At 36.9% G+C, this 15,579-nt stretch overlaps 1 protein-coding gene across 3 annotated transcripts in view; it reads right to left on the bottom strand.

Annotated features, from left to right (window-relative positions):
- Positions 1–251: 251 nt before the first annotated feature.
- Positions 252–15,579, bottom strand: part of HELZ (helicase with zinc finger) — a 92,032-nt gene continuing 76,704 nt past the window's right edge. For all 3 annotated transcript variants that reach the window (XM_030014430.2, XM_030014431.2, XM_030014433.2), the window contains 7 exons: positions 13,049–13,259; positions 12,475–12,551; positions 11,749–12,316; positions 11,145–11,385; positions 9,462–9,975; positions 6,318–6,570; positions 252–3,057 (listed from right to left, as the gene is read on the bottom strand). In XM_030014430.2, the coding sequence (XP_029870290.1) occupies positions 2,726–3,057; positions 6,318–6,570; positions 9,462–9,975; positions 11,145–11,385; positions 11,749–12,316; positions 12,475–12,551; positions 13,049–13,259 (2,196 nt within the window). In that variant the 3' untranslated portion in view covers positions 252–2,725. The remainder of the gene's footprint in view (positions 3,058–6,317; positions 6,571–9,461; positions 9,976–11,144; positions 11,386–11,748; positions 12,317–12,474; positions 12,552–13,048; positions 13,260–15,579) is intronic.

Below are 15,579 nucleotides of genomic sequence, written 5' to 3'. Positions count from 1 at the left end.
TTTCCAAAGCTGATAGTCAGAAGTTCTCTACCATACCATCCTCAAACTCCGGGGTGAGAGCACTTATGAAAATTTATAACCAAAACCAGCAGGGATTTTCATAAAGTTACAGAAGTGAAATTGTAAGTCAGAGAGAAAATGCTCCTTTATCCATAATATTTTCAGTGTAGATAAAATGCCAGCGTAAAACAGAATAAATTGTGGTGAGATGTGACCATCTCCCCCTTAACTAATTGACAGATAGCAGTAAATTAACAAGTGATGTTTATTAGTTTAATATTCAAATATGGTGAACAGAATCAAAAGACTGCTCCATATAAATGAGTGATTTTGAAACCCCTGAAATTACAATGCCGACTCGGCGAAGTGAAGTGCATTTGAACCCTACCTCTCCTCTGTCATAGCCTTGCACATCTCATCAAGAACTCTCACAGACTACAACGTTCAGGCACACAGATTCTTCTTCTCTCAGAGCAGTGCCAGGTGCTCTGTGGAGGAGAACTGGCACAGTTCTGCGGAAATAAAAAGACTGAGGCTAACTTACACTGAGCACACGCCCGGCCCTTGCAAATGAATTTCCCATGGACCTATTTCTGCAGCCGTCAGCTTGGCAAAAAACCATTTAACAGTATTTTTGCTTGATTCAAGGTTGCAGAATTTGGCCTCTACTCATTTTTGGGTCCTCTTGATTTGATGCCATATGCTGAAGTGCTAAGCATAACTTGGCAGGGGCTTTCCCCTCCCCCAGCATCTTTTGTTTGGTATAGACATTAGGAAATAAATTAATGAGTTACGCATGCTTTTCTTTACAGCAAAGAGAAGGAAAAAGTTTTTCAGATAAGTTTCTGAATCATAAACCAGCAAAGATTTATAATAAAAAATTTATATGCAAACCTCTGCAGTGTACTGAGTTTAAATCAACCCCATTACATAAAGACCTTTGCCTTAAAACATGAAGTCAAATGCAAAAAAACCCCTGATTGTAACCAGAGCAAAAATCTGATTGAATACAGCAGCAGCCACTGCTCATTAGTAAGGTGTCCCATGGACAGCTGTAAGAAGTCTGAAATCACCCTACACAGCTCTAAAATTTTAATTCTTGTATGTAATAAGCGGAAGAATACTGCAACTATACCCAGCTCAGTCCCTGTAAAATATTTAAAGTTATTTCAAGTGTAAAAGGAGGACTACTTATCTGGAGGAACTACACAAACACCCTCTCTATCTCCCCAGCTGCAAAAGTATGAACAGTGTGCAAGACCAGAAACCTTTATGGACAAAGTTTATCTTCTGAGTTTATCTTCTGAGTTTTCATTCACACTTGTTTCTTTAATTTTTAAATAGCCCAGAATTTCAATTTTTTTTTTCAGTTTGTATTCCTAAAGGGCCAGGTTTGTGGAGAAATTAGCAGAACTCATAGAGATCAATAACCTGGTAACCATTCTTATCCCCAAAAGATTTAGATTAATTTGGATACAGCTTTGACAAACATTAAATCTCTTCTTTAATGATGTTCCTCAAACAAAACAGTTAGCAAAATATCTGAATTTCCTTGTATAATGTCACATTTTAATGTAAACATCAAATAATGTACCAAAAGTTTTACCGGGGGGGAGGAAAAAAAAAAAAATTAAAGCGGCACAATTCTTTATACCACTGGAGAAGGGGGGGAGGAAAAAGCCAGATTACAAACATTTACACATGCATAGTGGAAAAAAAACTTAAACAAACAAACAAAAAAGTATTTTACTAAATTCACGCATTTTTTTTAAAATAGTTATTAAATCTACTAAGCACCAACATACCTAAAAATTTATTTTCAGCTTCATGATTCATTTAAAAAACCTATCAAATTAACTTTTCAAACAAGCTTATATTACTAGCTTGTCCAAAAATAAAATGTAGAGTTTTTTGTTTTTTTGTTTTTTTTGGGGGGGAGGGGGTGTTTTTTTTTTGTTTTGTTTTGTTTTTTGTTTTTTTTTTTGTGGGGTTTTTTTATTGTTTTTTTTTAAAGTATACCAATACTTTTTATCTGAATGTTTCCAAACAATGGCATAGGTGTCTGCAAAGAATGCCTTTACTTTACCCTACAGTGGATGGAAAATACAATACCACATCATACAGAATCTAAAACTATAAAAGTCTGAGAATGCAGCATCCCTTCACAAAAAAGCTGATAAAACTGAAAGTATTTAGAAGATGCTGCACCTTTATTAAAAAAAAAAAAAATTAAATGAATTTAAGCAGAAATAACATACATTTTTACATTAACTGGCCATTTCTGGTACAGAAACCCAGCATAGTATGCTAATGTTATTGAATAAATGTAAATGCTACTTACAATCTTCTTAAATACAATTTAGACAAACTTTTTTTTTTTCCTTTTTTTCTTTTTTCTTTTTTTTTTTCCTTTTTTAAAGTTGTACAGGTAACCTCTCAGCTGCTAGTTTAATGCAACATATCATTAACATTACACAAATTAAAAAATAACATGTGTGTGTTTTCCTACAGAAAAGCTTCCAAAAAACCGACCCACATCAAAAAATGCAAAATAATGGAATATAATTAAAAAAATTAGTTGCAAGTCTAGCAGCAAAGCAATTAAGTGAGGATATATTTACTAATATAAACAAAGGGAATATTTGCAACTACAGGTGAAGCCCCAACTATCTTAGATCTACTGACACAAATAAAAATTAAATTCTCTCTAAAAAAAATAATCTGATTATTTAAAATAGGAGTAAAAGCCATTGCTACCTGATGAACTACCTAGGCTAAGTTCCTGAAACAAAGACAAAGGGTCGCTATTCTTTTTTGTCTGCTCAGGAGGAGGTTTGGGCTTTGGCGGAGCCCGCAGAGCACTTGCGTAGGACATGACCGGCTTGCTCCCACCAGCGTTCTGCTGGCTGTTGCTGTTCGACTCGACGATCTGCTTGTTGGGCATGAGAGGTGGGAACTGGCCAAGATGTTGTAGTACGCTGTAGTTGAAGGAATTGGATAGCTGTATGTTCTCGGCCTTCAGGTGTTCCTCTGGGGGCTTGACCGTCTTCGGTGGAGCTGTGAAAGGAGTAACCAGAGTTTGTCTAAATGAACAGCTCTGACTTAGGACATCTATCTATAGCAACCTCAAGGCAAGTCCGGAGGGGTACTGAAACTACTTCTCGTAACCTTCCCCCACCCAGTTTTCTGTGTTTAGTCACTCTGGGTCCTAGGAAATTTCCTATTATTAAGTTATCCAGCTTCATTTCCAGCTACTGGATCTTGTATTATCCTTGTCAGCAATGCCAAGAACACTGACATTATTAAACGTATTCTCCATGCGCGCATACCTACAGAGTTCGTAACACTGAACCTGCAATTCTGCACAGGCGGATTTAGCAGATGCACTGAAGGTAAGCTGCTTCAGAATGGGATATACTCTAATTTAAACACTTTATCCACTGAGACAGCACAAAGAGTATTTCATTCTTCTTGCTTTATAGCTTAATAGGCTAAAATTAAAGTTTACAGCACCATATATAATTCATTCTCAAACAGCAATTCAGACTCTTGAATGCCAACCAACTAATCATTGATATTTGAGTCTGAATGCATTCCTGCTAATTGATATGTTCTTGCTCCACATTTAACAACTCCTATAACTACCAGAAAAAATGGTGCTTTAAACCATAGGTATAAAACCACTTTCAAGTGAATTTCCTGAATCCTAAGGAGGTATCTTACTTTTGTCTGGAGAATTCTGCTGTTGTCTTACATAGCTAGAGAAACTCTACACTGAAATGCAGGTATACGTTCTATCTAAAATAGGCGAGGAGTTAGGCAACAGATACATTCTGTAATTATTTCAATCTTTAAATGTATAATGTTATTTTTAAAGTGCACATACAAAAATGTACCATCGAATGAGTACAAAAGTAGAAAAACATAAAGTAGAAAAACATAAAGTATATAGTTAAGTTTCTCACTGGAAGCGTCACACACAGGCTTTTGGTTTTGACAAAGTACACTGGGGGCAGGGGGGGTGGTGGTGCAAAATCCAACCGGTAGAAGAATGAATATGGAAAGAACATAAGCAAAACAGTTTTGCTAGGGTTGTTACGATTAAAAAAACCACCCTAGAACACAAGCAAAAAAAGTCTCCCAAAAATAACTGTAGCACTCAAGAGAAGACAAGTAATGAGAAGCAGGGCCAGAGGTGAAAGCTATGTGTGGTCGAGGTGTCTACCAGAAGAAAAAATATGAAATAAACACCTTGAATAAGGACTTAAATAATTTTCCTTCTATCAACAGAAAAAGCAATGTAAATCAAGTCTTCAGATTGCAATTTTGGAAAGTGCCTGCGTATAACAATACTGAGCAATTCACAGCAGCTCTCCTTGCACTCCATAAATCCACGTTGATATAACCCAATACTTGTGCCGCAGCGCCATTTCTGATGTACAGGAAATATAAGCCCTTGAACGGTCTGGTGTCATGATTGCTCACTCTCAGGCAATGAATACAGGCACAGGACTAGTTCATAGCATCTCATTCTCATGGGTTTTTATTTCATGGATAAAAATCAATAGTAACCAGAAACACTGAAGTTACTGGTCATTAACCCTTAGCACTATAAAACGCATTTGGGCTTTAAATATGATCATCATAGCCAGTGAGCTGTAAATGCAGAAAAGCACAGCAGCCATAAAAATGGAGATTTGTTTGCATGAACTATTAGATACAGGGCAATGTTGCGTATACATTTATTTACAAAACAGAAACCATGCTTAACTACAATAAAAAATATTTTCATAGCAAATGCAGATACTAGTCAAAACTTGCCCCCTTCATTCAGGATTTATTATTTGACAGCAAATGTATAGATATGGTCCGTTTTACATACACACATTTACTCTGAGGATTTTACTCACATGTTCTTAACCTCTACATTAAAGCAAAGAAATGTGGTATCAGCTGATCCCAACGTAATTTTGCCAGGGCTCCTGAGCTCCTATTAGATAACCACAGAGTCTAGAGAGCAACTTCAGAGATGAATGCCACTCTTGATGACACATAATATCACGCATTCAGCTCCTTGATTTTCAGTAAAAATATAAATAGATTGAAGGAGGTGCCCGGAACTTGAAGGTTTGAACTTAGCACAAAAGGTGCTGCCATAAGTATGGTTTTGTAAAATAACGTTTTCATGCTTTGTAAATGAAAATGCACATTAGGAACTTAACTCTTGAGTGCTGTCGGTGATATAAACTGCTTTGTTTCCATTCAGCCTACACTGCATGTTTCTACTTCACAATTACTATACTATGAAATTACAAGATATTTCAGGTTTATAAAATTTGTCCAAAAGCAATTAGATCTTTTAAGGGCAATAAAACCAGCTTATAAATATTTTTTCACATTATTAAATGTTTTTAATATTTGCACTGGAGGATTGTTCATATTTTTATTAATTTTTATTTTAATTATCCTTGGAGATCCTTAAAGCAAAATCATGGAGAAGAAACTGTACTATCCTGGTAATTTTGTTTTTCACAAACATTAAAATATGGAGAACAGAAGAATAGCTGCACTGCTCCAACACTCTACTTGCAGCTTTTTTTAATCACTGAAAAGTTAATTTAGTTTCTCTCTGCTAAATCAATCAGCAGAGAGATTGCTACTACCACCAGGGAAGCCAGGTTCCAGTGTGATTCTTCCACGGTGAGAGTTTAAACTTCATCATTACTTTGATGAAGTACCAGAATTTACTAGGAAATACACTGAGATTACTAATTCAGTTTATGTTGTTTCTCCCCCAGACAGTAATATCAACAAGAAATATCAAGGATTCTGAAAACAAATAATCTATCTTGCAAATAAATCCCACCAGTTACCTTAGCTCCTTTTAGCAAAAACTCAGTTGCACTTCAACCCACTGTAACAGAATATGTGGGTTTACTAGAACTTTTGTGAGAAGACTAAGCAGTGTTGCTTTTTGTAGACGAGGAATACCCAACAGTATTCTTCCTTGGACATCAGCAATGTAACCGAATGTTAACAAGATAGCAAATGAAAACAGGATTATTCTAAGCAAACCTTTAACTACCAAAACAATGAATATTTCAAAAAATCTTTGCTTAAATTAGTTTCAGGATTTGAAGAGACAGCAGAAAACATTTTGTGAAAATTAAAAAACAAAATAAAACAAAACAAAACAAACCCAAACACAACCAACAACCAACCAACCCTTTCATTTAGACTTGCTCACTCCAGCCTAAATAGTCTACTTAATGGAGCAGACAGAGAGGCAGAGAAGCAAACATCACGTCTGTACCTACCTAACAACTCCCGGGGTGGAACTGCTCTGTTGGCTCCATTGCATGGAATGTTTGGGTATGGGGCAGAGGAGGAGGAGTTTATCCACAACTCAGGTGATGAATAGTTGAAAGATGACTGGTTACTGTGGTCCTGAAGCTCTTTACACTGACCAAGACTGTCTTGAGGAGTGCTTAATTCTTCAGAACAAGCCTGGACTGAACTAGAGGAAATTCTTCTTTGGTACAACGGCCTGCCTGGTCCTCTTGGTTCATACTGTGAACAAAAAAACAAAACAAAAAAGAGGCCTTTTGCTCCTTTTATTCAACTGTATGTATCAAATACCATTTTTCCATCCAATTTTTTTCCCTGCAATGCCTTACAAATAAAAAAAAAAGTCCCTTGCATTTAGAAAAAAAAAAAAAAAAAACTAATACATTTCAAGTTATATGTTGTATATTGCAGTCACTGATAATGTATTTTAATCACACAAACCAGATGCAGAATTTTAAAGGAAGTGCAAAAAGTGTCAACTGAGATTCCTTAATTTTTCTCAACCTTTACATCTCACACTCCTACGTGGGAGATGTATCACATAGTGAGGAGGAAGATACCCAGCATTTACAAATGAAGCAAAGGAAGCACAGAAACATACAAGAGCAAGAGAAAATGTCCAATTACAATGTAGAGAGGAAAAAAATGGCTTTTAGTTTCCGAAGGACAAATAAGTGACTTGTATACCAGGATCTGGGGAAGCCTGATACATTTGTATACTGGATTTTGTGTACATACACACAAAACAGGAGAAATAATGCAGAGAATTTTATCTGAAACCACAGAAATTACTTGCTTCCAAAAACCCTGTAGGTCATGTACATGAAAATGGCAGGAGGTCCATTAGTTAACCTGTTGGCTTGAAGAGTTCAGATTTAAGGACACTCTAAACTTTCTCAAGATTCAAAGTAAGTCTGTTGTATTACAGTTTATATATTTTTTTTTAAAAATAAACACAGTATTTGCTCCCTTCTGCACTGTACTAACAAGAGCACAAATAACAGAAGAGTCGTAGAAGTAAATCTGTATCTGGCAAAGGGAAAAGTAAACATCCTAATGAAACGTCATAAAAAATTAGCTAAATGAACGTCAAATAACTTGCTTGCAATGCCCCAATATTGTTATTATATCATCCACAAAAAACAGACAGGGGAAAAAGAGACTGCATGAAAGAAAACTGTAATATCTCATTATAGCCACCACACTATTATGATATATCAATGGAACAGCACTTAGATATCCTGTCACTCTACTCTCTTGAGGATCTTCTTCAACAACAAAAACAACAAAATTCAGAAATTACTGCCTGAATCACAACCAAAAGTATATTTTTTATTGAGTTTAATGGGCAATTTTGGTAAGCAATCAGGAAGTTATCAAAGTTGTGGACACTTGCAAGTCGAGGACCAGACAGAATAACTTAAGCATTCCCTTTGATATGCAGTTCAAATCTGGTTTGACTAAACACATGCAAATGCTTTCAAGTATCAAGTCAATGACCAGTTATAAATGGTGATTGAGAAAAAAGTTTAGTAAGGATACTAAAAGTCATGACATCTCCCCTGATACCTGCCTTATATGAGGGATCTCTGTTAAAAATACACCTAAAACTGCATTTTTTTTTTTGCATTTCTTTGTGTATTCAGTCCTACCTACCAGCTGAACTAGCAGTCTTGGAAACTTTACAAGCAAGTCTCTGCCTTCTAACACTTTCACTGTATTTGGCATTTCTGTCACATATTTTGAAAGGAAGAAGAAATAAGAACTAAAATGAATTTGCACTAATTACATAAAGGCTCACTCTATTTGTCTTCAGATAGCCGGAGCTGTCACAAACTCTATAGTAATATTTATTAGTTTATTACTGCTGAAAAGCCATTGTTCCTATGTCCCGCTGCACCGACGGCCATTAACCGTTGTCACAAAGTACTAGATTTTATACAAGGTGGTATGGCTTAATGGACCGAGACATAGAATTTCTAAATGTCTATAAAACCAAACCTTACTACAGCTCTAGCTGGGCCTGAGGACTCCATTAACCTCTCTGGATCCGTATAAGACAGAAACTTGTAAAATGCACTGGAATTCAATTTTAGTTATTTTGCTCAGGCACATAAACTAAATATTTTCCATTTTCAGAAGTCGAAAGACAATTAAATATGCATTATGTAGGACAGCAATGAGCAGGGATACCCCCACATCTTCTGTAAAAACCTTGACAGAAATGCATCACAGAACAAGCCACTTAACTTTATGTACAAATATTGGATTACACACAGTCAGTGCAAGATTATGTGAGAATATTAATTCTGACATTCCTGGAATACAACCTGGCTCCAGCATACTCCATGTCTACATATCATACACTCCTTAGCACTCCAGATTCCAACAGGGATTAAAAACTCCTGCTCAAAACGTGACCTGTCCTAGCTATATGTTCTTGCATAGTCTGCATCCCATAACACACACCCTTAAGAGTCCAGAATAAAAAAGATCGAGAGGGACAGAGCTAGCTCTGGTGTGGCAGGGTTTGCGCTGGACCCAGATTCATGCAGCGCAGCTGGATATCTCTGCACTGATTTCCACCAGTTTGAGCCCCCAAAATACACAGCATGGCTTTACACAGAATTATCTCAGGCCAGCTGGGATTTATTAAATCAGGTTTTGTACCCTGTTGAAACAACTGTACTGCTCTGGTCTCAAGTTTGTACGAAAAGTAACTCAACCATATTCAGTTTAATACTGAGCCAACTGGCTGGCTTATTCAAGCTGACTTTCCAGAGAGTCATTTCATGAGTTTTCACCTGGGGTACAGTTAATTTGCACTCCAGATAAATGGCATGCAGATAATAGAGCAATGATTGCAAGAAAACTCAGAGTAACATTCAAAAAGCCAAGACCTCCTGTTTAGTACAGAAAATGTTATACCTGCAGTGATGAGAACCACAAATACGCACAGGATGAACAGAGAAGATGTAGAGAAAATTTTTACCTCACAGAAATTCCCAGTGTGAGCTTTTAATACGTGAGGTATTTTGCACTCATAACCACTTCAAAATAAAATTTGATATTAAAATGACATGACAGTTGCATATGCAGACAAAAATGCCTACCTCTTCTAAGCTGTGGAGCGAAGAAGCAGATACTGCTCGAGATGCGAGTGGATGAAATGGCTCCTGACCGACTGCATGCTGATGATTCTGTATTTGTATAAAAGGGTTTTGTTGCGACCTATGGGGCAATGGAGGTATACCATAATGAAAGCCCTGCCCCATAAGGTGATTCTGCTGCAGGTTAGCATAAGTCCACGATCCATCAGGTTGCAGGTATTTCAAGGGAGATGGGGTTATATGTTCAGATGGCATTGAGAAAGGGGGATTGTATATTTGGGGTAAATGCTGCTGAAATGCTGGGTTACTGGGTATTTCAATGTCTCTGTTGTTTTCAGTGAAGTTAGGAAAGTGACCACTGTGGTTAGAGTTGCAGGAAGGAGAAGGGAGTGCTGGTGGGCTTCTGGGCTGAACTTGTCTGTATTGCAACAGTCTTGACTGAGGGGGTGGCATTTCAGCTAAGTCCCGACTTTCACTTTGATCACGGTGTGACAGTTCTCTGAGCAAATCCTGGAATCTGTATTGACAGAACAAATGTATCAAGAAAAAGAAAAAATGTTTTGCTGAAATCCCACTCTTTTTGAGGTGGAGAAAACTCAAAGCACAAAACACTGAATTTAAATATACTCATCTTTGCGCTTACTGACCCTAACTTCAAAGGATATGACTGTGAGCAATCAGAAATTAGGCACAAGAGGATTAATTGGATGAAATACCTACCTGAATCATCTCAAAGTTTTAATAACTCTTGAGATTTCCTTTTCAGTCAGAAGAATAAATTTTTGTTATCTCTTAAGAGACAACTAAGGTAAGGATTTCCTGCTTTATTACACAAAGTAAAAAACTTCACATAGTTAAAGAAAATTTTAACCCCTTAAAAGGCAAAAACCAGAACAATCAGAGATTCCCCTCACTTGCACAATATACTTCCAAATTTCTTCAAAAGGTCAAGAATATTCAATTCAGCACTTCACAGAGTCAGATAAGAGAGCATTTAGATGCTTTACCATGGCTACAACAAATCAGATGGAAAATAAAGCATAGTGGGAGATGACAGTAAACAGAGGCAATTTAAAAATCCAGCCTTTACAATATACATGATTAAAGCTGATGACCACTGGAACCATTTTTCTGTTTATGTTCAACAGCTTCCTTTCTTGCCCCCTAATGCTCCATCTCAAATATAAGCTTTTTTTTTTTTTTTTTTTTTTTTTTCCAATCTGCTTTTAAAAGCAAAGGCTTTTTGAATAGGAAGAAAAATTTCAGTTTTATTGGGAGCAGTGTTTGGGGAGGGGTTGGTTTGTTTCTTTTCAAGCACATAAATCTGAGACTGCTAATTCAATTTGAAGAATTTACAACTTAAATAGGCCTTAACTACACTCAGACACCTCTTTTATAAATACAAGGTTGTTACTCTCTACCCATTCCTTATTCCATAAATACAGCACTGAAAAGCTCCATAAAAGTATTTTTTCCACTACAGCTTTACTACCCAATATACTAACAGAATAAAGCATAACACATAATAAAAGCATAGTTGTAAGTCAGCCTGCTGACTATTTTAACCTTCATAATAACAGCAGCAAAAAGCAATACCTTTAAGTGTCTTGCACTTGATCACAGTGTTACAGATAGGTGCCCACTGCTCAATTTTATACAAGCTCTGATGACTCAGTAAACAAATACCTTGAATATGTTGCCTCTGTTTCATCTTCTGTATTACTGGCAAGTTTCCAGTTTGCCCTAACTTGCTGCTGTTGATGCAATCCAATTGGTTGCTGAGGAAGATGTGGTAGATGAGGATGGTGATGGTGTTGATATGGAATAGTGCCTTGACTGAGATAGGCATTATGTTCATTCCATTGCTGTAACCTGGCTTGTTGTTGCTGCCTTATTGTTTCCAAAGCTACATTTCCATGCATACGATCTATAAAAATAGTTTTAAAAAAAAAATTTATCTAATGCCCCTTTTTAAAGATCTTTATGTCAGAAAAAAAAGAAAACTTTTTATACAGTATATTCCAGGGCCTATTAGATACTAACTGCATTGCAGTGTATAACCTGGTTATTTAAATCATATGGAAAATCATATAAACATGAATCTTCTAATAAAGTGCTGAATATTCAAACATGCCTCAAGCAGCAAATTATGCTCAATGACATTACTTATGGAAACTAACCCAACAATGACCCAGTTCAGAGCAATTTGCCTGAAAAGGTAAATACCTCCTTCATTTTCACTTCAATGTAGTTATAATTGCACACTCTGAATTTAAATAAAGTCACCTACCTAAAGTGTCCCCTAATGGCATTCCTGATGGACTCTCTTCAATGAAGTTGTTCAAGTGGGTTGGCAGAACAGGGTTGTGCTGTGCAATAGGCCTCAAAGGATTACTGACTTCTTGTAACATAGGTGGGGGGTGTTGTTCTGAAATCACGGCATCTACAGCAGGAGAATGTGGTCGGTGGGGAATTGGATTATTAAAAAAAGATTGGCTGGGGCCTGCCTGGTAAGCAGGGGAAAGCTGCGAAGGTTGTGGAGGCTGCTGATTCAAGTGATTATGCTGCTGAACTACCTGGCTTTGCTGGGGTGGCATTTGGTTTTGTTGTTCAGGCAAATGATTTTGTTGTTGACTTAAAAGGTTTTGCTGCTGTTGCAGAGGATACGGCTGCCTTGGTATCTGTGACAGGTGCTGGAAGTGGCGATTGGGAACTGCATACTGTGAGTGGGGTGGGGTGAGATGTAGATTCAGCTGCCTGGGGTTAAGATTATCTTTGCGATGAAATTTAGCATTAGGATAGCCAACACCGGAACGGGACTCTGGGCTCCTATTCTGAGGATTTGCTTCTAACTCAACCTAGAAAAAGAGAATGAAAAACTTTGAAAATTCACATAAAAAACCCCAAACAAAAAACATGTCAGTAATGAATAAATTCATTAAAAGAAAGAATATTAAAAAAAACAAACAAACAAACAAACAAAAACACCAAAAAAACCCAAACAAGACAAACACACCTGCTTGGATTCCAGAGGTTTCTTCTCAGGTGTTCGAATTTTATTGATTTCAGGTCCAGCAGTGTTTTCACTTTTACCTAAAAACATTCAAGAAATTAATTAGTTTAAATGGAAAAAAAGATTATCTTGGTGTTGGTTTTTTTCCAGGCACAGGAAAATTTAGGCTTATTAGTATAGCATTTACAGCATCACAGCTGTTTAATATAATTTACCCAAATAACACTTTTCCTTTAATCTTTGCACGTTGTTCATTAATCATCACTAAGTAGTTCTTCCAACTTGCAAATAACATCAGCAGTAGTTACCAGTGGACTGCAGAACAGAGACAGACCAATTACACCCTCAACACACACCCCCCCCAACTTTGATTACTTCCTCCTCTAAATCTCACGCTATCTTAATTATTCTATTTGTAATGGCAAATCGCAGGTTATTTCCCCAACTCTGTAGATCCCTCAATGTCACTTAAAAGAGAGAAAGAAAGAAAAAAAAAAAATCCTTTCCACAATACCCTATGTAAAGTACAAACTCCCTCAAAACAGAACTAATTTGCAATGCAATTTCAACAACTAACCATTTCGACTTTGTTCATGTTGCTCCTTGTCTTGATGCTGAAGCTGCTGCTGTTGTCCTACGCTAACTGGTGAATGATGTCCCAGGCCATAAGGTATAGGAGACCCACGCCCATGTGCCTGTAACAGGTTCATATTATATGCCATAGCTGCTTGATGAGTAATGATTCGAGGGTCAACTGCAAACCTACCCTGATACCCCGTCCATGGTACCTACATAATTTAAAAAAAAAAAAAAAAAAAAAAGATGCAATCTGTTAAGGTACATTGAAGGAAGTAACGTAATGAGCACACTGGTATTAGGTCAGTAACAAGCAGTTTTCCATGCATCAGATGACCTGATAGACTAACACACAACTACAGGTGGTGCTGGAAAGGGAGAGCAATAAGGGCTGGCCTAGCAGCGAGGGGAAATGAGCAAAGATTTTGGAGGACTACCCTGGGCAAAAAAATTTTGTATCAAAGCCCATTCTTGTTTCAGTGGTTTCAAAATTCAGAGAGAAAAGACTGATGGACAAACTGTATTTTAATAAACTTGATATTAATCTCTTCTCTAAATAAATAGAAGTGGGTGAAGTTCAAAGAAAATAAAAAGCCCTTTCTCCTGGTAGTTAAAAGAGACATTAGGCTATGTCTCAGGGGGGAAACAGAGAGAAGCCTCTAACCTGAGAAATTCTTTATGGTCCTCTTACCACCCAGTGTTGTAATCATGTAACACAGAATGAGAGGGCATACCATACCTCTGCACCCACAAGACACTTAATGAAGTTAACAGGACTATTGGTAAAATCAAGGGACTATCCGTATATTAAGAATGATAGGGCCACTCCAAAGTGTCTATGCTATGTGACACATGTATTGCAGATCATCTTCCTAAATATTTGAAGTAAAACCCACCTCCTGAAAGCATGTTAAAAAGTCAGGAATTTTTACAACATTTTAATTTTTATTCCTAAAAGGAATGCAAACGAAGACCGCTCTGGATGAAATTAGTTCATCCTCACCCTGTAGGGAATTTATTAAAAGGAGGAAAATGTATGAATAAGAGGAGAGTGCATGGAAAGTAATCATCAACACTCAGGCTGACAAAGCATCCTTTAGTGATGACAGCAGACAACCTCCTCATGTTTTTACCTTGGATACGGAAACTGCCTTAAACAAAGCAAAGACATCATTTTATCTTACATGAACATAAACACATTTTACTTCAGACCCTACTTGTTTAAAGTTTAACAACCTTCATGCAATTCTTTTTTCAAATTAGTATTTGCCCTTGAAATGTGCACTTTGAACTTTAGCTTTAGGCTACTATTGCATCTGTACAATCTCAGATCATCTCCAACAAGCTTCTTTTCAAAAGCAGCTGTCTCATTAGTACCTCACTCTTCCCACTTAATTATTTAAAAACCCATCCTCAGGGAAGGTGGGGTCAAAATACTTATTTTTAATATATTTCTTTTGATTGGAAATACATAAAAATATATTAACCTTGGAACAATAAGACAGAACTTTTTAAATTACCTTAGTTTGATATTAATATAACATGATCGAGCATGACAAAGATAAAGCTGCTGGCCTTCCCATTGCATTTAATTTTATCCATCAAATGCAGATTTCTAATAAGCTAGGAAAAAGGAAAATTCCTTGACCTAGCAAAGAAAACCAACCTATAGCTGCCAGTTGATCCGAGACATACAACTGAAACTAGAGTTCCTACAGCAAGTCCCCTATACAGCATCCATAACCTAAATTACCCTAGAGGACTCATAATTATTAAAAAACAATTAACTGTATGCCCACATTTAGCATTATGAATGGAATTAAACACATGTGCACGTATGGGTTCCATGTCCTTCCTACAGTCTTCAGGAGCTGCGTACAACACATATATATTACTCCACAACATCGCTTCTGCAGCCTTTGTTCTTTCCTCCCCATTTTCCTCCCGGAATATGTGACTGTGAAGGTTAGAAATAAAGCAGAGACTGCTTCTTTAATTTGTGTAAGTTTTGGTGGGATAGATTTATTTGCAATGCAGAATTCCCTACATAAATGTAGCCTAAAAGACCTGATTAGGGATCTTCATTGTGTTCTCAAATGCCATTAAGGAAAGGGATTGGAGAGGAAACTGGTTCACTGTGAGGTTCTGGAAGGGGAAAACATCCCATTATGCTTATTTTTCTTATCACTTCACTTCAGACACCTTCCACTGCAGACATTGGAAGCTGGTAATTTAAACTGTATCAAGCTGATAAAGAGAAACAAGCTCCATCTGAATCGCCTATGTCTCTGCAATGATTAAGAACTGAACTAGGCAACTAATTCAGATGCAGGTATCTCAAGTCAGATGAGATGGATTCCACTGGTATGCCTAAACCTAGAGCTGAGAAAATACACCAAATTACGTGAACATGAAATTGCTTTTAGGCTGCCTGGAGTTATTTGTGGGAGCCATGCTTTTAAGTCCCCATTTTCTGGTGATGCTCTGCACGGCCACTCCTAAAGCCAGCTAAGCCCACATATTTGAAGTAAA

Source organism: Aquila chrysaetos, chromosome 5, assembly GCF_900496995.4.
Source record: "Aquila chrysaetos chrysaetos chromosome 5, bAquChr1.4, whole genome shotgun sequence".
In the NCBI taxonomy this organism is placed as follows: domain Eukaryota; kingdom Metazoa; phylum Chordata; class Aves; order Accipitriformes; family Accipitridae; genus Aquila; species Aquila chrysaetos.
Note: the sequence above shows the minus strand (reverse complement) of the source record. Positions and strands in the feature narration are given on the sequence as shown.